General features: G+C 40.3%; 1 protein-coding gene across 9 annotated transcripts in view; it reads left to right on the forward strand.

Moving 5' to 3' along the window:
- Nucleotides 1-26752, forward strand: part of KLHL3 (kelch like family member 3) — a 94650-nt gene extending 67898 nt beyond the window's left edge. For 6 of the 9 annotated variants that reach the window (XM_083428869.1, XM_083428871.1, XM_083428872.1 and 3 more), the window contains 12 exons: nucleotides 1963-2084; nucleotides 6402-6564; nucleotides 9027-9136; nucleotides 11342-11458; nucleotides 12636-12785; nucleotides 14046-14163; nucleotides 15034-15231; nucleotides 15751-15891; nucleotides 17420-17548; nucleotides 18083-18223; nucleotides 19503-19646; nucleotides 20698-26752. In XM_083428869.1, coding sequence (XP_083284995.1) covers nucleotides 1963-2084; nucleotides 6402-6564; nucleotides 9027-9136; nucleotides 11342-11458; nucleotides 12636-12785; nucleotides 14046-14163; nucleotides 15034-15231; nucleotides 15751-15891; nucleotides 17420-17548; nucleotides 18083-18223; nucleotides 19503-19646; nucleotides 20698-20726 — 1562 coding nt within the window. In that variant the 3' untranslated portion in view covers nucleotides 20727-26752. Of the gene's footprint in view, nucleotides 1-1474; nucleotides 1510-1962; nucleotides 2085-6401; nucleotides 6565-9026; nucleotides 9137-11341; nucleotides 11459-12635; nucleotides 12786-14045; nucleotides 14164-15033; nucleotides 15232-15750; nucleotides 15892-17419; nucleotides 17549-18082; nucleotides 18224-19502; nucleotides 19647-20697 lie in introns of all 9 variants that reach the window. The other 3 variants (XM_083428870.1, XM_083428876.1, XM_083428877.1) reach the window with 2 other exon arrangements.
- Nucleotides 26753-26971: the final 219 nt, after the last annotated feature.

A 26971-nucleotide genomic window follows, 5' to 3' on the forward strand; every position in this document is an offset into this window, starting at 1 on the left:
CTCTACTGGTAGGCAGTTCCACAGGGCAGGGCCTGCCACCCTAACAGTTCCTTTCCAATTACTATACTTCTTCTACCAGTGAATGAGATCGAGGAAAACTGTGACCCCCCTCAGTTCAGTGTTTGGCCCACAGGCCAGTTCAGTACTGATTTAGTTGCTGACCTCTGACCTTCAGCTGCATAAAATGACAGAAGAGAGGGGAAATTATACAACAATTTAATAAAACCTAGTCTCAAGCTTTCAAGCACAACTGATCTAAAGTTAGAGATACTCAGCTATTGTACGAATACATCAAATGCACAAATAGCTCAAAAGAGCCTTGCCTGACATCAGCGCTCTCTCTTTCTATAGCACTTATAAAGAAGAGCCAGCAAAAATAAATTCAGTATGAGCTCAAACGCCCACCCTCAAGCTGCTCCCTCCATGGATGGGGTTGCAGCTTGTGCAAATAATAAGAGATTGCAAATTTTCCCTCTTGGTAAGAGGACCAATTGCAGCTCCTCTGTTACAGCCCCAAACAGCTACCTATATCTAGGACTGTATATATTTCACAACTAAGCAATCACACCGTATACATTGAGTTGGCTTGCATATTACACCGATCCTGGCTGGACTACACTGGCTGCCAATTAGTTTCTGGGCCCAATTCAAAGTGATAGTTTTGACCTATAAAGCCTCAAATGGCTCAGGACCGCAATACTTCAAGGACCGCCAAACCCCTCATAAATCAATCCAGACCCTGTGATAATCATGTGAGGTCTTTCTATGTGTGCCTCCTCCACGAGAGATACGGGTATTTCAATCTTTCAATAAAAAACAAACAAACAAAAACACTTGGTATTTTGCAACATGAAAAAGCAGGGGATGGTATTTCTTAAAACAGACATGGCAAACCTTTGGACCTCCAGAGCTTGTTGGATTTCAACTCCCATCATACCCAGCCAGCATGGCCATTGGTCAGTGATGGAAATTGTAGTGCAACAACATCTGGAGGGCCACAGTTTCCCCATCACTACCTCAGAAGATGACTCCAGCCATGGAACACTGCAGGTTTGAGGAGTGCCTTCCCTCCTCAAATGTCAATTGCCCTGGATCACTAGTGCAGGTGTCCATCCAACCATGTCGGCAAATCCTTACCACTTGGTTAAGACAGGAGTAGAATTGTGAAGCTTGACAATATCATGCTAGTAGAACTTGTAATAGAAAGCTATTAATTGAATTTGCAACTTCCATCATAATAACTTCTATTGTTTCGCACACATGACAAAGAGAAAAGCAATTCAAAAGTACATACATTTGGTACAACTTGCAGTGGACACCAGATATTCTGGCCTGTCCCTTATACAGACCTCCCATTTGAAGGCTATGTCACGGAGTACAGACATGGACGTACTTTCCAATGGAACGTACTGCTGCAAAATAAATGCATGGAATCTTAAGATACATGCAAGTTACCAATTCCTTTCTTTTGTAGACAGGTTTACTTCAAAGGAAGAGCAATCCTATTGAGTGAGTATAACGATAGTAGCCTGTTGGCTTCTGTTCCTTTTAAGAATGTAGAAAAGGGAACAAAGAATATTTCTGTCTTTCTTCATGGAAGAGTATCAAACAGGGCCAGTTGCTTTAAAACATATTGTTAAAAAAAAAGAAAAGAATATTGGCTTTTCAATTGTATGAACTGTAGCTGTCTGTTCTCAAAGCTGTGCAGCAGAGATGCCTTAACTTGCCAAACAGATATTTAAAAGTAATTTTGAAAGTGGGAATCATAAACTTGGTAGTGTTTCTTAGATATCTAGAAATGGGATCACTGTTTAGAATGTGCTAAAATTATTTTTGTTTTTGTTAAGACGGATAGGTAGAAATTTCTCCATGTGCTTAGTTGAACCTAAGGGGGTGGGGCGGGGGAAATAGAAACACAAACCACATTTTTTGGGGGGAATTATTTTTAAAATTGAATTTCAGGAGATATGACTGAAAGCAAAGCAAAGAAGATCGAGATCAAAGATGTTGATGGACTAACCTTAAGTAAACTGATTGATTACATCTACACCGCTGAGATAGAGGTCACAGAAGAAAATGTTCAGGTGAGGCGATCTTAAAGGTGTCTTTTTAGTGGTGGCTCCCTTCCTGGGGAGATCGATAAATTGAATTTTAAAAAATTATTTTCCAAGGCTTACCATGAGTGATTTTCTGCCTTTTCTTGTACATAGTTTTTATGATGAACTTGCTTTAGTGTTTTACTTATGTAAGTTGCCTTCATAATTTTTCATTTTTAAAGCTGAGATTAAAATGATTCCAATAATAAAAGATTACCTAGGAATTGAAGTTAGAGATCTTTCAGGATGTGCCTGGAAATCAGGTCATATCAGCATCATTACAACCATTATGTTCAGCAATAGAATTCTGCAATGTTTCTTTATAAAATTAAATTAAGTTCTACACGTCTTCCCTAAAGAGGGCATCTTTTGGGTAGTCACATTGTAACTGAATGGAAAATTTGATGTTTAAGGTAGCTTTCTACACACATTTAGGAGTAAGTCTATAAGGAGTAAGTCTATGTGGGAAATACTGTGATTACACTGGTAATAATTTTTTCTCCATTCTCCAGCTGTCTGCTTAGATTTAGTATTCTAGGGGCAAAAGTATTGTGCATTTAAAAGATTTTGTACAGCATTGGTGTAAAATCAGGAATCAGTAATGTTACACTACTGCAATTGTAGAGTGAGAGAGAATTTAAGAGCTTATATTCGTGGTTTGGGATGTGGGCGGCGCTGTGGTATAAACCACTGAGCATTGGGCTTGCCGATCGGAAGGTCGGCGGTTCGAATCCCTGCGACAGGGTGAACTCCTGTTGTTCGGTCCCAGCTCCTGCCCACCTAGCAGTTCGAAAGCACGTCAAGTGCAAGTAGGTAGGTACCGCTTCAGCAGTAAACGGCATTTCCGTGCGCTGCTCTGGTTCGCCAAAAGTGGCTTGGTCATTCTGGCCACATAACCTGGAAGCTGTCTGCAGACAAACGCCGGCTCCCTCGGCCTACAGAGCGAGATGAGCGCCACAACCCCAGAGTCATCGGCGACTGGACCTAATGGTCAGGGGTACCTTTATCAGAAGATTTTACATTGGGGTAGCCAACTTGTTGCCCTACAGATGCTGTGGTTCCCAGCAGCCAGCTTAGCCAGTAGTCAGGGTGGTAGGAGTTGTAGTCTGAAGCATTTGGGAAGCACCCTGTTGGCTGCCCTATCTTCACTTAACCCTCAGAGCCTTGTGAGTTTTTGGAACATATTAACCAAAGCTTAGTAAAAGAGCATGTGCTTTGCATGCAGAAGATTCCAGATGCAATCCATGGCATCTCAGGGAGAGCTGGGAGAGACCCTTGTGTGAAACCTTGGAGATGCATCCACTGCTGGTCAGTGTAGACATTACTGAGCTACATGGACCAATGGTCTGACTTGGGGTAAGGCAGTTTCTCATGTTCCTTGGTGGGTTATAAGAAGATCATGTAGATCATGACAATCACTTAGGTACAAGTTAAGCACCCTGGGTCAAAGCACTTTAACTTAAATCAATGCCAGTCTTCTGTGTTTTGATAATTTGGATTTGGCCCTTGAAAAGTGATATGGCTGAATGCTTTACTGATATAATTGTTGAAGGTCCTGAACTCTGTTTTAATGGACAGGCCTGCTGCTGAAAGATCATGTGGATTCACAAGTAATGCGCTTAGATATTTGCACTATAGGATAATGCTGGTTCCTGTCTTTGAGTATTTTTAGTGGAAGCATTGCAGGCCAGCGCCATATTGTCCCAGGGGGTCCCTGCTCTGCTATTTAATACAAGTATTCACAACCCAGTTTAATTTCTGTCATGGCTGAATAATTGTATCAAGTGCTGTAGAGCAGCAGTCATTTGGCTCCAGACATTTATGTAACAATTTAGAATGTTTGAAGAATTTCACATTCAGTATATAAGCAATCTGTGGAATTTTAAAAGTTAATTATTACTGTTCTTACATGGGGTGGGGGGTGGGGAATGGCAAAGCTGAAGGGCAATGGTCTTGTTCAGACATCACAACCAAGGATGTTGGCACCATTCCTTGTGCGCTCACACATTCCTTCTCTTTGTTTGGTTCTCAGTAAGTAGTTTGCCATTTTATCGGAATATAAGGCAAACTATGGTTATCATAGTATGCCATAGTTTTAATACAAACCAGAATCCCAGTCTGATCTTTGGTTTCCAGTTCTTGTTTGGATGCAAAATGTGGTTTGTAGTTAACCATGGTTTATCTGATTTGTATGCCATGGAATATTATAGTTGTTATATGCTTGTTTGAAAGCCCTTTAAATCATGGGGTCGCTTCCGGCTCTACAATTCTATCTGTTCCAACCCCCTGCAGTGCAGGCTGCTTAGTGTTTAAAGGTCTGAAAGTGGCCTGCAATATAAAAACAATAACACTATATGATAAAAACAGATAAAAACAGGTGTTCAGCAATAACAGGGTCCAGTGTTGTGGACAGGGAAGACCTGGTTTGAGACATAGTTCTCACAAACTGGGAAATGAGGAAGGGAATTGGAATGCACAAGAAGAGGAGGGTACGTATGAGCCGGAACTGCTGCCCTGGTAGGCTACCTAGGCCAGGCTTCCTCAACCTCGGTCCTCCATATGTTTTTGGCCTACAACTCCCACGATCCCTAGCTAGTAGGACCAGTGGTCAGGGATGATGGGAATTGTAGTCTCAAAACATCTGGAGGGCCGAGGTTGAGGAAGCCTGATCTGGGCCATCTTTGTAGCAAGAAACGGGGTTATGTGGTTCACAGATAATTAGCATAGATGTGAATTTGCCCTTTACTTGGAACTGTTGTTCTAAAACTACACTGAAACTTGAAACTTTTATCATATTAGTGGAATTCCAATACACCAAAGCAGTTCTAGGAAATTGCTGGAAAAAAGAAACAGTTGTTATTCTTTTCCTTTTGCTAATTTAAGTTAATCTGTGCTAGGAATCAAAAGTGTTTGGGAGCCAGAGCCCATAGCTTAATTAATTTCTGTGTTTTATTGTTGCCTGTTGGGGGTTAGCATTCTCTGAAAAAGTTACTGATTTGTAATATTCCTGTGTGATCCAGCTGGGTTGGATTTTTCTTGCTGGAATAGTACAGTGAATGCACCCCAGGGCACGTTGCAGTTTTACTACTGTTCTTTTGGGATGAAGTGAGTTGAGGCAGTGGATGAACACAGTTTTCTTCTTGCCAACACAGTGTAATGGCAAGGTAAGTCTTTAACGATATTTGTCATGCTTTTCTAGATCAGTCCTTGGAGACCTGCTTATGAGTTTGCTTGATTCCAACAGAGTAAATGCATATTTAGCAGTGAGGGAAAGAGTGACATTAATACTGTTTAGCTTTTAAAAGGGCCTTGCCTTTTAAAAACGGCTTTTTCATTGCTAGAGCTGGTGAGGAGTCTTCCTGGCAGATAAACAAATGTAAGTGCCCCAGGCCATCTTCTCAATCTGCCTTCATTCAGTACTGTAGATATCATTGACATCACCAGAATGTCACATACAGATATGATTCTTTCAGCAGTATGAGCCCTTTGGATATACTAACAGTTTGCTGCCTGTAATGGAAAATGATTCATGGTGAAGTTGGACAGCAGGTGCTGATGTACCAGTGCCATTCATAAAGAAGTGTGTTTTTTTGTGGAGATGTAAAGTTTCTATGATGACTGGCTTCTTTGACCTTGAGGACCACATTCTTTGTATTCAAGAGGGCTGCAACTACTGTACATGTTAAGTTATTGCTCATTACAATGACTGTATATAATTTCTCCTGGGGGTAGAGGCTGTATCAGCTTTGTAATGTATGTTCATGTCTTGTAAAACATGCAGGGCAATAACATGTAGCCCTTTCTACACCATAAGGAAGCCGTGCACACTTACAGTGTGGTATTAAAACAACAAATGGGGAGCGTGGCCTGAACATAGTGGTAAAATCAAAATGCTGTGAAGAATGAGGTAATGAGCAATGATTTATTCAGTGGGGGATAATTTCAAAAATGCAGAAGTAAAAATAGCACAGTGTATTCTAGCTTCTTTTTTAAGAACACCACCTACTCCATATACTAATCTTTATGAGAAATCCTGTAATTTTAGGTGGATTTGCTATGACGTACATATCAGAACTATTAATTCTGTCCCACATCTTCATCCTCTTTGAAGGGAAAGGGAGATATCAAAAGGATGACTGCCTGCATGAGATCTCTCTTTTTGGTCATGTGTAGTCTGTCCTCTGATTCTGAAATGGCTTCGTTGTCTCTTCCTCAACTGTGCTGTAGCAAATTGCAACAGAATATTTATCCAAGAAGGCGAAGTATAGTTGCTCATTCTCTGCCATTTTTTCCTCTGCCTTTCAGGTTTTGTTACCAGCAGCTAGCCTATTGCAGCTAATGGATGTTCGACAAAACTGTTGTGACTTTCTTCAATCTCAGCTCCATCCCACGAATTGCCTTGGTATTCGCGCCTTTGCAGATGTGCATACTTGCACTGAACTGTTGCAACAGGCCAACGCCTATGCAGGTGATCAAACACGCCTCCAAGTTGTCTCTTGTTTCGAAATATTGATGCCTGGAGGACAATTTCCTGCTTGCTTCCTCATAAGCAAAGAATGAGGGAGGAGGCAGAGAAGCAGATGATTGAATCTACTTAAAAGGGTAGAAATACTTAGAATTTTTGTCATTTTCAAAATCAGCTGCTGGTTCCAGTTTTGTACTGAGATGCAACGACATTTTCTATGTTACTAAAGCCATAGTTTTATGTACCTGCTCATCCTGGACTTTATACTGCCTTTGGTAGCATCCATGATAGATACAGGAGGACTGCACCAGCAATGTCCCCTACCCTCTATTATTTGGAAATGTTACTGATTTTCAAAATATGAATCGGATCTATGCCCAGTGGGCAGGACAGAAATACAGAGCCCAGGAACATCTTTTGGCTGTCTGTTAAATTTTTGATAGCCTTCAGATAAAGTGTTTCCAACACATAGGCTTAAAATTCCTTACAGTGAAGCAGGCTCTTGCTCTCTGAGACGTTAGACCTACTTTCAGTTAGCCGCCTTCACAGTGACATTTGCAGTTGTGCTTAGAAACACAGTGATTAGAAAATGGCAGGTGTTAAATAAGATAGCCACTTAATGCGGCACCAGAAATAGATGAAATGAGTAACTGCAAAAGAGGGCACAGGAGAACACAGTCATTTAAAATTTTCATATGCTAATGTATATGTACAGATGCAAATTTAGAAATAATTACTATAATTTAAATAGAAATACAGTGTATTTCTTCATAACGAGGAAGATGGTGACAAATGCATCCAGGCACCAACAATTGATGGGCAACTTCAAGGTCTCGCCATTCTCTTTTATTTAAATCAGACTTGGACCAGACCATCCTTCAAATAAAGGACTGTCCTCTGACAACCCTTCAGATATAGGACAGGCCTCTAGGAAGTAGTACAAATATGGCCACCCTAGAATCAAATTACTTGCAAATCCAGATGAAACCTTTTCAGTCACTTGCTTGCAGCATAATAAGCAAAGGAGAAACTGGTGTCTGGGACAAATGGCTCGCTCTTCAAGGTTTGATTTTTAGAATTGTTTAATCTTTAACCAGGCAAGTATTGCGTTCAGTTTAGATTGGCTGTTAGGTAATTATAAGAGCTGCTTTTTTTGTTTTATTGGCCTTCATGAACCCTTTTACTTCAGAATCCTATGTAATGTTAATGAAAAGTCATTCAAAAAATGCTATCCAAGTTCTTTGGCTATACATTAACTGGGTCAAACAAAATATCTGCATGTTAAAAGTGAGTAAGAGGGAGCAGATGAGGTCACTTACTAGGGGGAAAAAATTGCCTTTGAAAAAGTGACTTAAAGCAAATGACATGGGCCTGCTAAGTGTAAGTTTCTGCCTTTGCAAAATTATTATCACACTCCTACATTTCTACCCTAAAGGGTTGCCTGTAGACGAGTGTATTGTGCATGGTTTGGCTGAGATCTGTTTCTGCAAGGGCCACCTGCTGGCAAATACAAGAATGACATTTCAATAGCTAATAGAGAACTCCACCTCTGTAGCAGGCAGCTTCCCAGGCTATTACAGGCAACTCTGATTGCTTCTGCCCATAGGAAAGCTGCTTTATACTGAGCCAGGGCCGCTGGTCCATATAACAGAATTGCAAACACTTATGACAGCAGTGTTTCAGACAGGAGTGACCTTTGGCAAGCAATGTATGTTCGCTACCCCAAGGTATGGACTTGTTTTTGAATACAGAGATTCATGTGTCCAGTTCTGGGCACCACAGTTCAAGAAGGACACTGACAAACTAGAACGTGTACAGAGGAGGGCAACCAAAATGGTCAAAGGCCTGGAAACAATGCCTTATGAGGATCGGCTAAGGGAGCTTGGCATGTTTAGCCTGGAGAAGAGGAGGTTAAGGGGTGATATGATAGCCATGTTCAAATATATAAAAGGATGTCACATAGAGGAGGGAGAAAGGTTGTTTTCTGCTGCTCCAGAGAAGCGGACACGGAGCAATGGATACAAACTACAAGAAAGAAGATTCCACCTAAACATTAGGAAGAACTTCCTGACAGTAAGAGCTGTCCGACGGTGGAATTTGCTGCCAAGGAGTGTGGTGGAGTCTCCTTCTTTGGAGGTCTTTAAGCAGAGGCTTGACAACCATATGTCAGGAGTGCTCTGATGGTGTTTCCTGCTTGGCAGGGGGTTGGACTCGATGGCCCTTGTGGTCTCTTCCAACTCTATGATTCTATGATTCTATGTGCACAACAGCAGACTGTGTTTGGCACTGTGGCTGTGGAGTTGTCCCTCTTTCCTTGCTTGTGGTAATTCTGTGCAGGCTATGTCATTCTTCTTCTTATTATTATTTCACAACATAAAATTGCAATATAATTTACTGCTTCTACTAGCCCCTTCTTTAGACTCATTGTAACCTTCATTTTCTCAACTTTTGGTTGTTTTGAACAGAGCAGCATTTTCCTGAGGTGATGCTTGGTGAAGAATTCCTTAGCCTTAGCCTAGACCAAGTTTGCAGTTTGATATCAAGTGACAAGCTAACCGTTTCATCAGAAGAAAAGGTTTGGCCTGCTGCACAGTCTGTAATGCAGAAATATAACAGTATTGCAGTGTTTTCAGCAAAAGAATGACAAAATATATGGGCACTAGAAGCAGATCGTCCCCAATATTTCCAGAAATAGACACATTTTAATTACATTTAAGGTGGCGCTTCTTTGGGGGAACCGTGTGTATCTAGAGCAACAGTGGAGAACCTGTGGCCTCCAGATGTTGTTGGACTATGTCTTCCGTTGACCATTGGCTGTGCTGGCTGGGGCTGATGGGAATCCAGCAGTATCTGGAGGGTTCCTGGTTTAGAAACTGCTGTCTTGGATCAAGACAGTCAAACAAGCATGCTGAACCACCTGTCACTCAGGGGTCTATAGGAAAAAGCATTTTAAGCATAGTTAAATAAACTTTATGTGATTACTTAAACTTTCTGATACAGTGGTATCTCGGGCTACAAACACTTCAGGTTACAAACAGTTCAGGTTACAGATTCCGCTAACCCGGAAGTAGTACCTCGGGTTAAGGACTTTACCTCAGGATGAGAACAGAAATCGCACAGCGGCGGCAGCAGCAGCAGAAGGCCCCATTAGCTAAAGTGGTACCTCAGGGTAAGAACGGTTTCAGGTTAAGAACGGACCTCCGGAACAAATTAAGTTCGTAACCAGAGGTACCACTGTATTGATCACTCTTATTTGGAGGTAAGCAAGGAGGGCTGCTGTATACATTGGCCCCTTCCCACATGCTAAATGACTTAGTCCTACCCCACATAAGAATATTTAGTGGCTTAGTTTTACATCCCAGCCACAGACTGTGTTTTGTTTTATTTCTAATAAATCACAGTCATTTATATTGGTTACTGTGCAGGGAACAAGTCTTGTATAGACACACAAGATGTCACAATGAACTGTGTTGTATTAGCTTGCTACTATACAGACAGATAAAAGCTTCAGTGTCAGAAGTAAAATAAAAATAAAAGTCTCTTTCCTTCCAGTCTATTTTTAATAATTTCGGAAATAGTTTTAAATGTTTATTTTATTATTTCACTTGCACATTGATCTTTTTTCAAAGAGCTTGCATATGGTTTCCAGGCAGGTTACAGTTCAGCAGGACTAAATCACCTGCCTTTAGTATAACTCTGGTGCAAGTGCAAAACAGCAAACTGAGCAATAATAAAATAAAGTGAGTATGGTACTTCTTAAAAATAAAATAAAAATCTGTTCCTTTAATCGCTTGTTCCAAAGTAAATTTGCCCCATATTAGCTTTAATTTGTACATATTTGTGATTAAAAGCCTCTGCTTCTTGTGGTCAAGAGCAAAGGTGGAATTCTGGAAAGGGTAAAATGTGTAAATTAAAGGAATGTGATATCTGGTAACCCAGCAAGGTTATGACTGTTGTACACTAAGGAAAGATTTGATGCAGATGAAGTCACAGAGCATCTAAATGCAGCTAAGTATCTTGTGCAGTGGGGAAAGGAAGGACCGTTCTTCAGCAGCCACTAATTAAGTTGAAGGGGTGAGAAGACACACAGGTCAAAGTTCCCAATTCTAAAACAGAGTTAAATCAGCAATTAATTAACCTTCTGTAGATAGTACAGCAAGCAGAATAGAATGCAATTAGCGCCACTTTAAATTTAATGCCCCATTCCTAATTTACATTGGCCAGACGATACGGTTTTTAAAAAGTGCCAACGCATTTATGTGCACAAATGCCATCACCACTTAAGTCCAAAAGTCCCAGCTGGCCTATGCGTTCCATTACATAGTAAGTCATCAGAACATCCTTTCTCTTGAATGTTCCTTCTCATGCCCATGAGTATCATAAATGTTTTCAGTTGGAAGGTTCATGTCATGAAAGACTCCTATTGAAACACATATTTCAAGTTGTCGGGCATTGGACTGAGCTCAACAAAAAACAGCATTTAAGTTGTGCAGTACTTATATTCATGGCGTTAGATAGTCTTTGTGGTCGGGATTGTACAGTAGACATTTAATACAAAGTTTGTTGGACCCTTCAGAATGCAGAAAATCATACAATCACAATAAAATAAGCCAGTTTTGATTCTTTTAAAATCCATCTTTTTATCATATCTTCTTGCTTTTGAAAATACCTTTAGTTGGTTTTTCCAAACCTATTTCATTACTTACTGAACCTCTGCTTGAGGTTGGATTTAACGGTTTATGTCCCTTTTAAAAGACAGGTGTTTTATTGCTCTTTCCAGGTGTTTGAAGCTGTCATTTCTTGGATAAATTATGAGAAAGAGTCTCGTTTGGAACACATGGCTAAGTTGATGGAACATGTCCGCCTCCCTCTCTTGCCCAGAGATTACCTTGTACAGGTTAGTGTTCTTCTAGTATCTACAGCACTAAAAGTTTAATAATATACGCTTGGGCTGCTTGTTTGTGGCTTGCCATCAATCAAAAGAACCTTGGATAGCCTTCATAATTATGTGTGTGCCATCCTAGCAGATAAACATGTTCTGAATCTCCTTTTCACTTGAAGGTTCTGCTGGGCAGAGAATGAGAGCTAACCTTGTCCATAAAAACTGGTGCAGTGTAAAGCTGTCACTTTTGTGTCCTGATAATATAGAAATTTGGGATATTTGTCTTTAGCAGATACATTGTCGAGGTTGCTTCACTGATAGATCAAGGGGGGAAGCACTGGAGAAAATTACTGCCAGTTTATGCGAAGATGGCCATTCTCTTTGTTTAGTATCTACATGCGCACTATAGTTATTTCCAAGCTTTTCTTTTCACAGAACTGTGTTTTTTTTCCTTTTAAAAAAAGATTCCAAATTTTTAAAAAAGAACCTGGGGATTGGAGCTGCTGAGACACAAGCATGCATATCTCCTTGTTGTTTCATTACTGCCGGTTTCTGAAGTTGTGTGAATGTTTTAATTCCTTAAAATACCATGTCTGGAACTGCTAGTGCAAATTAATCTTAGTCACAGTTCAATTATGCAGCTGAAAATTCAAAACACAACCTTTTGCATTGTTGACTTCTAAAGGAGAAGGAGCCCTATGCATTTGTGGAGCTCTGTCTTTTCTGAATTGTGACTTGAGCCCCAAGCATGTGAGGTTTTGGATTGCTGCCACTGTGGGGTGTGTGTGTGTGTGTGTGTCTGTGTGTGTCTGTGGGTGTGGGTGTGTGTATGTGTGTTATATCTCAAAGCTTTTGTCTCCCAAGTTATAAGATCTCATAGTTCCTTGTCTTCTGGAGCTTGTATTAAGTAGTGTTGTAAATATTTTAAGATGGGATTGCTGTACTTATGCACTAATCAAAACATTTATACTAAGCTTGCACAGTTTAACACAACACAAGCATTACTGCACAGTTGAAGTAGATAATATTGTAGTGAGTGAAATAGGGGAATGGGATAATGATGTGGAAGAAGCAGTTTGGGGTTTTATTTCTACTGCTACACTGAAATCATGAATGAGCATTACAGCGGCCTGCTAGTGACTGATAATACTGATAATAGCCATAGTATTAATATCTTTGTTGGTGTCTTCAGACAGTTGAAGAAGAAGCTTTAATCAAGAACAATAACACATGTAAAGATTTCCTTATTGAGGCCATGAAATACCACTTGCTTCCTCTGGATCAACGGCAGTTGATAAAGAATCCTAGAACAAAACCAAGGACCCCAGTCAGTCTGCCAAAGGTAAGCTATTTTTTTCTTGCTGAAATACCCAAGATGATGGTCACATGCCCCCTTTACATGGATATGCACAGTGGTTAGAATTGCATGATCATTTCCCCTTGAAGGAGGATTGGGCGCATGCAGACATATCTGCACACAGTGTTCATTGCCCTTTTGCACACATGAATGTCCATTAAATTGTCAGCATGTTGGAAAGAGACTTCCCACTTTGACCTGGGTAAATGGTTCAACTTTGCTGAAGTTCCTATAGGTGGTAATGGTGGTACATGTTTTGTTTTTGTTTTTTGACTAGGGCATATGTGACTCAACCCATGGAAGATGTTTATTAGCAAACCAACAGTCATCTTACACCATTACTAGAATAATTTCTTACCAAACAGAGAAACGGTGCGGTTTCTTGTTTTGACAACTACTGCTACTCCTATTCTAGTTTTTCTATTAAAGCTGATTCAAAACCCATTGCAATCAGCCACTGTTCCATAAACTTGGCTCTGCCACACTACTGCATGAAGAAATGCCAGTCAGAGGCAAAAACGGAAAGGTTGCTCTGTTGTTGTGTGTTGTTATATCCCAGATGGTGTTGGGATGTTGGGTTAAAGTGGTTCTCAAAGCAAATAGCCAGTAAAGGAGCACTATGGTTTTAGTATGTGCATGTGTTTTGAAAACTTTGCCATTTTGAATGCAGCTAGGTTTATGCACACATACACAGTGTGTGCATACATTTTTAAAGAAAAGAAGCACTGTGTATGTATATATAATTTGAGCAAACACAGAGCCATTAAATGCTTGTTCAAGTAATTCCCCCTCCCCCTCCCATTATCCTGGGAATTATAATCTCCCTTTGTTAAAACTAGTCTCTCTTGAAACTAAGCACCATCGGCGTTTCCATTGTTCTTAGAATTTTCATATCATTGCTAGGCTGTTATCAAATGCTTTTATTAAAATGTAGCTCTTCTGGGATCTGAACTAATTACCTTTTGCAAAGGAAGCTAGATAATCTGTGAAAGCTAGAGTACATAGGCTTTGCCCAAAGGCTTCAATCAGTATTTTATCCAATAATGTATTGACTGTACTTCCAAGTTCAATATCATTCAAATGCCAACTTCTCATGCATCTGAAGTAAACTTTGCTTTTTTTTCTTGGGTGAGTTCTCACATAGCTGATGGTGTCCTAATGCCATTTAAGGCCCCAAATAAGATCAAGGATTTTTGTTTGCTGTTGAAAATGCTCTCATGGTAACTTTTCTCCCTTCCTACCAAGGTAATGATGGTGGTTGGTGGGCAAGCACCTAAAGCCATTCGGAGTGTAGAGTGTTATGATTTTGAGGAGGAGCGATGGGATCAAGTTGCTGAACTTCCTTCTCGGAGATGTAGAGCAGGTAAATATTTTCCCTATTAAAAAAAAAATAGCCTCAGTCATAATCACAAAAATTATTTAGGACGGATTTTATATATTCAGTTGAATTTTAGGCTAAAGTAAAACATTAGAGTTAGCCCTTCTCTTTTAACAGAGCCAGGCTCTCTTGGATGAGACTGATTTTCTAGATCCATTTCAGTTGGTTTTTAGGCCTGATTTTGGCATGGAACATATCTCTGTCACCCTGTATGATGGCCTTTGTTGGGAGAGAGACAGGGGGAGTGGAACCCCATTGATTCTGCTTGGTCTCTTGGCAGCTTTTGCTATGTTAGTTGTGTCTGGCAGGCAGTTATACTTGTTTTGATAGAACAATCTCCTCAGCGCTCTGTTGAATTCCACCCAGTAATAACAGTCTCATGGACTTCAGCAGCCAGCAAGAGCCATTTCACATATCAATACTTTTGTGTAAGCTGAACATACATAGCATGAGTGCAACAAACGTGATTTCAGATATTGTGCTCTATTCCCCTTGTTTGAGCGTACATTTGTTGGCAAACCCAGCCTTTTTTATGTAATGTATGAAATAGTGAAATGCTCCACTATAGTAATGGTGCCATATGAGGCCATAACATTTGAAAGCTTGCTTTTCCCATGGATCAGACCTATTGAATGGAGAGATTCCATGCCAATGCCAGGCTTACCCTCTCATAGACTTGATTCATGAAACAAGCAGCATTCAAGCTTTACAGGTTCCATATGTAGTTGTCACCATATTCCAGATATTGCTTGGTGACCTTCCTGAAGTTCTGGTAGGAAAAAGAGAAAGAAAATAATTGTCCTATAGGCATGACCTGCCTTCCATTTTTTCTGTCTCCCAATTTGTTTTTAACAGGGGTGGTATTCATGGCAGGCAAAGTCTATGCTGTGGGAGGTTTTAATGGCTCTTTACGAGTCCGAACAGTAGATGTATATGATGGAGTGAAAGACTTGTGGACGTCAATAGCCAGCATGCAAGAAAGACGAAGCACTTTAGGGGCAGCTGTGCTAAATGAACTCCTCTATGCTGTTGGTGGATTTGATGGAAGCACAGGTAGGTTGCTAAACAAACAAAACTGGGTGAATGCTGTTCATATCTTCGCTCTTAAACACTTTACAAGAACTGTAGAACTTCCTTTGAATCCAGTGCTCCTGATGCTACATTTCAAATCTTCTTCTTTATAAAACAACAAAACAAAAACCTTTGTTACAACCTGTTTTATTATGTCTGGTGTAGTTTTCTGCAGTGGATGGAAGAAATTCTTGGGTGGGTTGCACTTCCCAGTCATTTTTTCAGTGCATGGTTGTTGAGTAATCACAAGTGATGAGAACTGGGGTGGTATTTTGAGATACAGATTCTCAGTGCAAAATTATTAGTATTGGGTTTAGTGTCCAGTTCCTGATCCTGAAGTAGTCTCACCCTGCTTCCTTTCCCCTTTTTGTCTTGGAAAGATTAGGACAAGAGTATTGTCTGGAAAAATTAAGTCAGGATGGTACCTGTGACAAAGGAGGGGTTATACTCTGCTAAATTAAGGATGTAGAAAACTTGCCTTAATATTATTTTCAAAAATAGGTCTTGCATCTGTGGAAGCATATAACTATAAGACCAATGAGTGGTTTTTTGTGGCACCTATGAACACAAGAAGAAGCAGCGTTGGAGTTGGGGTCGTGGAAGGTAAAGACAGCAAACTGCTGTATTGGCCGCAGCAGCACAGTTAAGTGTGATAGCCTAGCAGCAAGCACTTTTTTAAAGACAAAAAATTAAGGCAGTTAACATTGTCAGACTACACTGCGTGTTCCAAAAATCATTCTCCCATCTTGAATGGGAACAGGCTGAGTACAATAGTGATTGAGACACGCTTAGTTGTTAAGTTGTGGGGTCCCCCCCCCCCCTTCTCTACAGCGTTGGGAAGTTTATCTTAGTGTTTTGCCATCTGGCCTGGCAGGTATCAAGGCACTGGGAGGAGGGACAAAACCTAATCTGTCTAGTCTGCACTGATGCCGAGTATGCCTCACCCATAAAATCACTGAATTCTGTAAGTTTCAGCAATGTCAATCTCACAGTTCTGCCTAGGTCCTAAACCAGGAGTCAGGAATATTTTTCAGCCCAATGCCAAGCACCACATTCTTAGGGACTATCTTATGGGGGGTGGGGTGGGCTGTATGCTACTGGTAGGTTGGGCAATAGATGTGACCCTTCCCTTTCTAGATTTTTCTCCTTACACCCCCATATCTCTCCATCCAGGCAAGCAAGAGGCATTGTCACAGTTTAAGGAAAAATTCCACCTTGACAAATGCATTTTAAGTGGGTGCAGAGTAGGGCTAGCAGCAGATGTGACCTAGGAAGAGTCCTGAGAGCCATTTAGGGTCCTTGAGTCCCTGGACCCCAGATTCCCCCCTCCTGCCTTACACTGGTTTTCCATGTGCCACTCGATATGATCCGCTAACCAGAGTAGCTGCGGAAACCTAGATGGGTGGGGTATAAATAATAATTTTTTTATTATTCACAATACAAAATTTAATGAACTGAGTGAGAGCTACTTCGTTACACTCAGTGTGAAGAGAACTGGAAGGACTATCAATGGCTTTTTCCGTGGCTCTGTGTCTCCATCTTGTGGGAAATAGATGTTTCACATCTTCTGAAGCTGGGAGATGTGCAAGGTTTGTCAGGAATTTGGGGATTTTTTCATACTCTGTAAGTTCTGACAATGATTTTAAACCTTTTTTCTGTGCCCTCAGAGAAGTCATCCCAACTATCCTTACCTAAGTATTTCCCCTGCTAAATGGTTCTCTATATTTCACTGTGGAAGCTTGGTATGACGCTTTTCCTATTTCCGGAGGTTTTTTGTTGGATTTTTAAATACGGATGGCCGAAAAGGTCTTCTCCCCAAATGAAACTTTGGTAGAAAGAGCAGGGTTTTAAAGGGATTTGCACTTGATCAAGGAGGAGTACATTTTCACCCGTTTTGTAACATGGCAAATAATGGAACAACCTTCTGCAGCGAACTGTCCTTGAGAACATCTCACTTAGCGAGTATTTGTTGATCTGAGCATTTGGTATACATGATGAAGGTCAACTGAAACATGTTATATGTACAGGTATTTATCAATCTAGTAGGCGGCTATCACAAAAGGATTGTGTAATTGACATGGTACAAATGATCAGTGATGAAGTGTTCTGAAGTGCGAATATTCCCAACTGCTCCTGTTGATGTTCAGTGCTGCATATTCATTTTTTCTAGGTAAACTCTATGCTGTTGGTGGTTACGATGGAGCATCACGTCAGTGCCTTAGTACTGTAGAACAGTATAATCCAGCTACAAATGAGTGGGCATATGTGTCAGATATGAGTACTCGCCGCAGTGGTGCAGGTATCTTACTGTGCTGTTTTTCCTCCTTGTTTAGTTGTCACAGCTAAATCTCTGAACAGTACCTAAGTTTGTTACAAGAGCTCTTGAAAATAGTACCATGTATGTTGCTCCTTTCCTGGCAATGTGTGATAAGACTAATGATACGGTATTGTCATACTGTTCTCAAATGCTAGGCCTGTAATCGTAGTATAAGGGCAGGCCTGTGCAGTTTGGGGGCAGGCCAGGTACACTTGCTCCAGGCCTCAGAGGGCTAAGCTGGCTGTGGGGGCCCACCAGGGACCGGCTACTTTTCTGTTTGTGTTTATAACTTTATTCTAACAAGACTTCTGCCCCAGGTCTTAGGCATTCTCTGCAAAGGCCTTTATAAGGGTATGAATTGTCTTTCTGCGAGGGATCCCAGTGTTTGGACATGTGAGGAAAACTCCTGCATTGAATATTTAGCTCACTTTTATGATGGGGTTGTTGAATGAAACAGCCACTTAGGAGTAACTTATGCTCTGAAGCTCTCAGAGTTGCTGTCCTCTTGTTTTGCAGGTGTTGGTGTACTTAGTGGACAGCTGTATGCTACTGGGGGACATGATGGCCCTTTGGTGAGGAAAAGTGTGGAAGTATATGATCCTGGAACAAATATGTGGAAACAAGTGGCAGATATGAATATGTGTAGAAGAAATGCAGGTATTTATTTGTAATTTCCTCCAAGCAACCACAGCACACTTATATATATTGCCCTTCAGGTATAAGCAACCTTTCAAAGAAACTTACAGTAATACTGAAACAAAAACATCAGTTTTATAAGCTGTATCTTGCTGTTCTAGGTATTTAAAGTTAAATCTTATGCATCCGTGTCTGTAGTGAGTAACAAGGAATATGGAATCTAGCAGAGTTTATGAATTCCAGAACCTCTGTTCTCTTTACAAGAACATTTTTCTTGCTCTCATGACTTCACAGAGAACATTCAAGTATGGAACAGATGTTGTCATCAGAAAGCATAGAAATAAAAGTGTATTTCATTTATTTCATACAACCTCCAGTGGTCAGAAGGCTGAGCCTTTTATACCCTGCACAGCTCCTAATCCCCTATCCTTGCTGTTCCTGCTGCCCAGTCCTTGAATTGTGCCCAGTGCTTTAAACAGGGTTGCAAATGGAGCCAATTTGGTTCATTTTTCATTTGTTACAAAACAAATTCCAACAGGAAAAGGTCTTTGTTATCTATATGCCAGTCGCTAGCTGCTTTGTAACTGGCATTGCTTAGGAGTTCTGTGAAACAAGAAAAAACAGTGTAGTTCTTAAATCAGTGGTTAAAATTAGTGTTGTTTTAAAAAGGTTCATTCTGCCATCTTGTTTCAAAATGGTGTACAATTGTATCCAAACATAGATGGAAAGCTCCTTGATTGCAGGAACAGTCATGCAAAATTTGGTTACGATATCTAGAGAGATGTCCAAATACGTAATAAATTCAGGGATGCTTTTTTCCAGATGTCCTCTTGGTGCTATTTCCAAATATCCCTCATGTTATTTCCCCCAAATCCCTTGGATGCTGGAGTGTTCTGGGGAAGGGAAATGGCAACTGCCAGTATGCAGGTGACAGGAAAAAACAAAGTAACCCCCTATCCCCACTAAACCCCCTCATTGATGTGAGTTATGAAGTGGATGTGATAACATTGAACAAATTAGGTGCTTATTAACAAAAATGAATGGAACAATGAGTGACTTTTTTTTGCACATTCCTAAATATTATAAAAATACCTCTCACCTTGTCACAAGAACAGCTTATGAAAATTAATGATATATTATTTCTGAGTACAATTAGAGTGCACAATTTCAGTGTCGATGGTTCATACTTTGTTTGGGGCTTCCTGAAGGATCTGGAGTGAATCCAGCCTGAATGCTAGAGTTCCTTCCCCTGCCATGCCACAGCCATGTAAACTTAAAATAACACATTTTTCCTCCATAGGTGTGTGTTCAGTGAACGGTCTTCTCTATGTAGTTGGGGGAGATGATGGCTCTTGCAATTTGGCATCTGTAGAATACTATAATCCTGTCACTGATAAATGGACATTATTACCAACAAACATGAGCACTGGAAGAAGTTATGCAGGTAAGCAGTACATTGAACCAGGTGGAAGCAGAGGGATGGGCTGGATGAATCTGCATTTCTCAAATCTCTGCTGTGATTCTTGGCAGGGTTAGCAACACTTTTTCCTGGTAGAGAAATTTCACTCCTAAAAGGAACCTGGGCCTTTAACGTGCTACTGCTTGGCATGTAGAAATCCAACAGATGGTATTTCCCCATTTCTGATGTTCATCTGGCAAAGATGCATCTGTTTAAATTCTACCTGCTGTGTGGCCATTGCAGGCAAGAGAGTCTCTGGTCAGAAAAGAGTCAGTACCCCTAGTGTATCTTGAGCTTTCTATAAGTCCCAGTGCAGGTAAAAGGTTACTCCAAAAATCATCTGTATGGTGGCCCAGCTACACCCCTATCTGGACAGGAACAGCCTAACTGCTGTTGTGTATGCTCTGGTTATATTATTGCAACATGTTATACATAGGACTGGCTCTGAAGATGGTTTGGAAACTTTAACTAGCACAGGATTTGGCGACCAGGTTGCTCACAGGGGCAAGACAGTTTCAGCATATTACACCAATTCTGGCCTGACTCCACTGGCTGCCAATTGGTTTCCAGGCCTAGTTTTGCTGAATTTGACCTTTAAAGCCTTAAATGGCACAGTACCAAAATACCTCAAGGACTGCCTCTCTCCTTAATGAACCTCCCAGACTCTAAGATCATCCTCTGAGGCCCTTCTTTGTGTGCCTCCTTCACAAGAGGTCTGGAGAGTGGCAACAAGAGAACAGGCCTTTTCATCAGTGGCTCCCCATTTGTGGAATGTTCTGCCCAGGGAGGCTCGCCTGATGACTTCATTATATACCTATAGGTGGCAGGTAAAAATGTTTCTCTTTAACCGAGCCTTGGGCTGATTGACATACAATGCCCTTTTAAATGTGCTGTGGGAGGGGGGATTATTGGTTTCTTTTTCTTATTTTTACTATGTATTGTGGTTTTGTGTAATTTTATGTTGTGAACCACCCTGAGATTCGTGGATCAAGGGCGGTATATAAATTTAATGCATGTGTACTTTCTTCCCTTGTAGGTGTAGCTGTGATCCATAAACCATTGTGACACATGTTCAAGTGACTGCAAAGACACGAAATAATGACCATCTTGCTTGGTGGGTTTTGGAAGATACTGAAATCTGACTCTTAACTGCCACACTAATATTGCACTCCTAGCATGACAAGTATGTGCTAAAACCATCAACCTCTGCTCAGCAATGGGCAGTGCAGCAATGTGAAAAGTCTTGCTGTGAACATGTTCCAGAAATGAGGTGTTGCTTGTTTTTCTTGGTGCAATCTGCTGTTTTATGTACAGCCAAGACTTGAGTTTGAACTGAATTTCTCAAGAGCAAGGAAATGTATCTCTATGGCATGTAACCAGGAGAAAGGGTATTTTGGAATACTTCACTACTGAAGTAGCATATACACTATAATATGTTCTATTTACTTACCAAACCTTTTAGACAAATCTACTACTGAGACTGGAATTTTTGAAACAACCCTCGAAAGGAAACCAGACCTGAATAAATAAGACTGGGAGCTCTAGCTCATATGGTATATTGCCCCCATCATATGTACATACACTAGTTGACTACTGTAAATGTGTTATTTAGGACACTGGATGTGTACATTGTATGAATTTTATCCTAGATGTAGAACTGCAATTTTCAAACCTATTTTGTATATGTGGTCGGATGAGCCAAGCAGCGTCTTTCTCTAGGGTAAAAGCATACGTGAACTACCCAAAGACTAGTAACCGCACTAAAATGTAAGGTTCTAGAGGCGGGCTGGCGGTGGTGGGGGGGAAGGTATTGCTATCCAAAATTAATTCTGACCACAGTTGACATTGAAAGGGGTGGGGAGTCATAACATGGTGTCGCCTTGACTATTGCCAACAATTCAGAAAATCCAAACTGCACCTGCTTTTTAAAGGGCATCTGGGTACCATGGAAGAGTATTTTAAATTCATCAACTATGGTTGTCACCAGATTTCCAGGGTGGTGGTGGGATTCAGTAGTGGATTCCAGGGTTACAGCCAGGTTTGGAGAGCTGCCTCCAGCACTGTGACTTGTAGGATGATACTGTACATGGATGATATTGTCATGAGCAAGGGCTGAGAGTACCAGGGAAGCCCATCTGAGCAAATGGGACTTCTGAATAACAAACTGGGTGGTCAGCCTTCTATCCAGAATAATAATCTAGTAAATGCTAGCCAAGTTTAGATTAGAACTTCACCCATCCCTATATACCTCTTGCATTTGGCCAAATACCACAAGTTGCCCAAGATTTAAAAACCTTTAAGTGTCTTAATGCTTCCATCATGTAGTTGGTTAAGGCTGCAGTGCTGTGCATAATCACCTTGGAGTAAGCTCTGTTGAACTTAGTGGAGCTTACTTTTGAGTAGACATGTATAGGATTGCACGGTAATTCTTCCAGCCATTTTTCCTAACTGCTGACCTTTCAAATATTCACTATGTTTTCCTTATTATAGCTGTGTACTGAAGTTACTCAAACTTTTAAGCATTTAGTCCAAAAGGGAGAAAGAAGTGATTTGGGGGAAATAAGGAAAGCTGGATCTAGCTAATTGGCTCAACTCAAATCTAAAAACCTCCAAGCTTCTGTTATATTCACTGTCATCATCCAACTGAGAATTATTTTGTTCCTAGAAAGTTTGTGTTCTTGTAACTTCCAGCTCTTCTGGGATGTGTAATGCTAAGGAAAGCAGCCACAAAAGATTAACAAGGAAGTATATCCTTCCTTTCTCTTCCAACCCCTTACTATGTGCATTTTAAAGGTGGTGTGTGTGTGTGTGTGTGTGTGTGTTTCCCCAAGAGCACTTAACTTATTTCTTATGTAGATAGACAGCTTTTTTATCACTTGCCAAATATCAAGAGTGAAGTAGAATATATAACTGAACTTGCTTTGAACAAGCGTTAATAAGGTAAGATTCTATTATTTTTGACAAGGGCTTTCATCCCTTAATTGGATATAAAAACAAAACAATTTCCTTAAAAGAGTCTCAGTGCTACATCTTATGATACCTTTTGTACTCTGGCACAGATACTGTAGTACAAAATACACCTGAAGAATGCACATACCTAATCGCTCTTCAAAACACAAGTGAGCCTGGTTGTTGCTTGCTCAACACTTGAGTATTTTAAAGAGGAACATGGCAGTTTCTAAATGTGTTTCACCCTTTGTATTTCTGAGAATGCAGCCAGCAGCCAATGAATTGCTTCCAGGGTTGGGGTAGGAAATCTCTTTTCAGGACCTGTTTATGCATTATTCTTTCTGTGTGGAGGATATTAGTCTGCTACGTATAGCCCCTGGTCTCTCTCTGTATGAGTTCTGGGCTGCAGCTCTAATGCTTTGCATTGTTTGTACTTCTCTAGTGTGGAGAATCTCCATTTTGTTGCTTTGAATGTCTTGAGAGCACTGTGGAGATTCTCCACAGGATAGCAGCAGTCTTTAGGGCCCCACAGCCCTATATCTACTTACCTGGGATTAATCTCCATTGAATTCACTGCAACTTACTTCTGAATAGACATGTAAAGGATTGCATTGTTCAATCACAATAGCAGATGTGAATCATTCAATAGGCAGAAGATTATTCCGTCAACCTCCACATGAAGAAATGCAATGTGTAAACCACTTAAGGCCATTTAAATACTATGAAATCTTGCCCTCTCATATTGGTTGAAGGATCATTTAAACACTAAGAATACACCCTTACCTCATGTGATGAATCAGTTGTCAGACACAGATATACATGTACTGAACATGAATGGATTTTTCTGTTCCATTCACCACCAAAACTGTATGCCAGTCATATATATCCCTTGACAGGCAGTGAATTTTTGAGTTAACCTGATCTATGATTCATTCCGAAATGGCACCTATGTCCATATAACATCTGGAAAAATTACAAAAAAATAATAATGGTGTACTGAGTGTTCATAAATAGTCAGGACCATAAATGGCCTTGCTCTCAGTCACTTACCCACTAGCAAATGGTATATGTCACTTCTGTGTGTAAACTTGCAGTTAGTGCAAGTCAAGTGACCTCATTTTCCAGCTATGCAATATTATTGCTACATAATAAACCAGCTGCAATAGTCCCTTTAAAGCGCATTTGAAATATCTCGCATTGTGTGTGCATTTTTAATATTTGTACTGTGCCGATAATCTGAGCCAGATCCTTTCAAAGGTTGCCTTTTTATAGGGCTTGAAAATAATAGCTTTAGAGCTTGCAAATTTTAATGCAGCTATTTTTGTAAGATAATTCTGAAGAGTTCTTGGATCTCCTTTGATTTTGGTGGCATTATGATTAGTGTCTAATCCTTACACCATGGGCCCAGTTCTCATCAGCCATTTCTGTATGGTGTCTTGTATATTTTTGCTTGAAAAAGGGAAAATCCTTTGGCTTCTCTTGATTTTATGAAAAGGACACTTCTGGACTTCATGTTAATTAACAGTGTATTGTTTCTTCCATGATTAGTAACATCATAAATTGCTGGATTTATAAGAAAACAATTGAATTTATTTTTTTGAACTTTGAGTTGTGATTCACTTTCTGTACTGTTGGGCTGGACAAACAGTTCACAAAGTATTTGTGTACTAATACTGCTGTATTTCTCTCTCTCTCTGTGTGTGTGTCTTGCTCATACCTGAACATAATGTTCTGAAGCTAAATGTTAAAAGTCAGAATAATGGTAATAGGTTTGGTTGTCCTCTAACTCCTTTTGCAGGTTTTCCTCGGAGATACCCAAAATTCATAAATCTGTTTCTACAAATAGTCTTTGATTAAATTGTTGGGCAATCTTTTATCCAGAAGCTGGCTTATCAGGTTGTGATGAAATAAGAAGATGACCTTCCATAAGAGTTGTGTGTAGGCCCAAAACCTGGATGCATCCATGCTCTGCATGTGACGACAAATGCTTTGCAGACATCCTTTCCCAGAAACTCCCATCACAGAACTCCCACATGCACTTAAATTCTTAAGAAGTAATTTGGCATGACATCAAAGGGAAATGGCTAGTATGCCTGTGGTACCCCCTCCCCATCTTTCTCATTTAAATTGCTTTTGTAGCATATCTTCAGTCTCAAAAATTAAAGGAGTTTTCCAGACAGTCAGCTTTTGGATATAGCCAAAAGCATTATCTTCAGGGGTATTCAGCACTGCACTGTTTCTACAAAAATCTGAAATGAAGCTATTTTTATTGCCCCAGTCTTTTAGCACTGTTTGAATTTTGTGTGGAAGTTTGCCCGAGTAATTCATTTCAACTGGATCCTATTTTATATTTAACTGTGACTGTGGCTAGCATTGCACAACTAAGCCACAAAAACTGAAGTTTTACTTTTTGCACTATTTGTACACCAATGACTTAAAATACTCTGTTTTAGGAAGCTTATCAACCGAGCAGCTATATTTGTCCAAAAGCTTATTAGCTCATTCTCCCTATTAACTCATAGGACAAATAGATAGAATAATACAGTGTAATTAAAGTTGATTCACATTTGACGCATCTAGAATGATATGAAATTTTGAATTTTCTTAAATGGCACTATTTAAATATAGCCATCCTGTTACATTGCCATGCCATTCATAGGTTTTATTTAATAGTAAAAGGGAATAGCCTGTCAACCCTATAAGAATGGTAGCTTTGCCAAAATGTTCCATTGCTGAAAAATATAGTGGCGACATTTTATATGCAGTGTGAAACCATGGTTTGGTGTCGTGTGTATGAGCAAGCTTAGCTTCAAGATATGCACATGTATTTCTCTCCTTGTTTGGCATAGTTTCTAAACTGACTTCCATAAACTGACTTCCCAGGCTCAAGACACAGCTTGATCCCGGTTTATGGGCAAACTGTAGCCCTGCTCAGGTGTTATGCCTGAACAGGAAACGTCCATTCATGTAGGAGACACAAGGTCACATGCTGTCCTGGCCCTGCTTGCTCAGTCTTCAGCCTTCCTGTGTTTATCAGGAAAGGTCTGAAAGGGGCTTTTACCAGCATTTCCTTGAATACAAATAGAAACCCCCTCGTGGTTCCTGATTGCACAGAGGTTTCTACTTCTGCTCAAGTCAGTAGTGGTAAAAGGGTTCAGATAAACAGGAAGATCAGTAACAGGGAGGGTGGAGAAGATGCACACAGGGACATTGGGGAGTGTGGGGCATGCACAGCCCTGTGTCTCCTATATGGATGATGATATCCTGTTCAGGGTTGAGCAAGACTTATGTCTGAAGCATATCCTAGTTTGCCATGTTTGGATACTATGACAACTGGAAGGGCGAAATCCCATTGGGTGATGCTTTTCTGACAGCTGCTAGCCAGCGCTAGTAAGACTGGCTGGAAATCCTGTCCAAGGCACTTGGTTCTGGCTGGGACTGTGCAGGCTTGGTGTTCCGGCACTCCTTCTACATACTGGGGCTGACCATACAAGGGGAGGAGGGACCCAGCAAGCCCCAGGGATGGTTTTGCTCATGCACGCAATACCAAACTACGGTGGAATGAGCTCAGTGTTTGATTAATATATTGTGGGCATAAGAATACAGTAAACCTTTTTTCATGAGATCCTAAATTATTTTATTTCATTGTACAGTAGTGATAATGCTAAGAAGTTTAATTTGTAAATATATTGTATAAAATATGTTTTAAGGCTAACAGAAGATTGTAACAGCGTTCACCTTGAATGCACAGATTTTTAAAAAATAATAATAAAATAGACTGAGAAAATGTAGCTGTGATCCATATACAAATTAATTCAACATGCTAATATTTCTTAGGTTTACAGCCCACTCCTGTGCACGCTTACTCAAAAGCAAGTCCCACATTGTTCATTGGAACTTATTTGAAAGTAAGTGTATGTAGGATTGCAGCCTTAGTTAAGATCATACTGCACATTACATCCATTGGTTAGTTCCTTATAATTGCTGGTTACTGCCATGGGACCAACTGGTTTGTGATGCAATTCTGTTTCTTTTCAGAAGCAAAACCTAGAATTTAAACTCCACAAAAATGTTAACAACAAAAGGTCAAATCTGTTCTCAAGGACATTGAATTTTGGTGGAATAAAGTTGAGCAAATGAAATTGATCTTGTGTTTATTCTGATTCTGCCAATGTTTTGAAGTTACAGTGAATGGAAACCTAGGACCAAAATAATAGAACCATAGAATTATTAATGATTCATTGTCAATAATCCTAATTGTTTTCTGCATGTGTAGTCTGCATGGTCAAAACCTGCATGTATCTAAGCAGGCAATGGATAGTTACTTGAAAAAAATCCTGAGATTTTTGATGCACTTCTTA

This window comes from Podarcis tiliguerta (genome assembly GCF_965153285.1).
Source record: "Podarcis tiliguerta genome assembly, chromosome: 2".
NCBI classification, from domain to species: domain Eukaryota; kingdom Metazoa; phylum Chordata; class Lepidosauria; order Squamata; family Lacertidae; genus Podarcis; species Podarcis tiliguerta.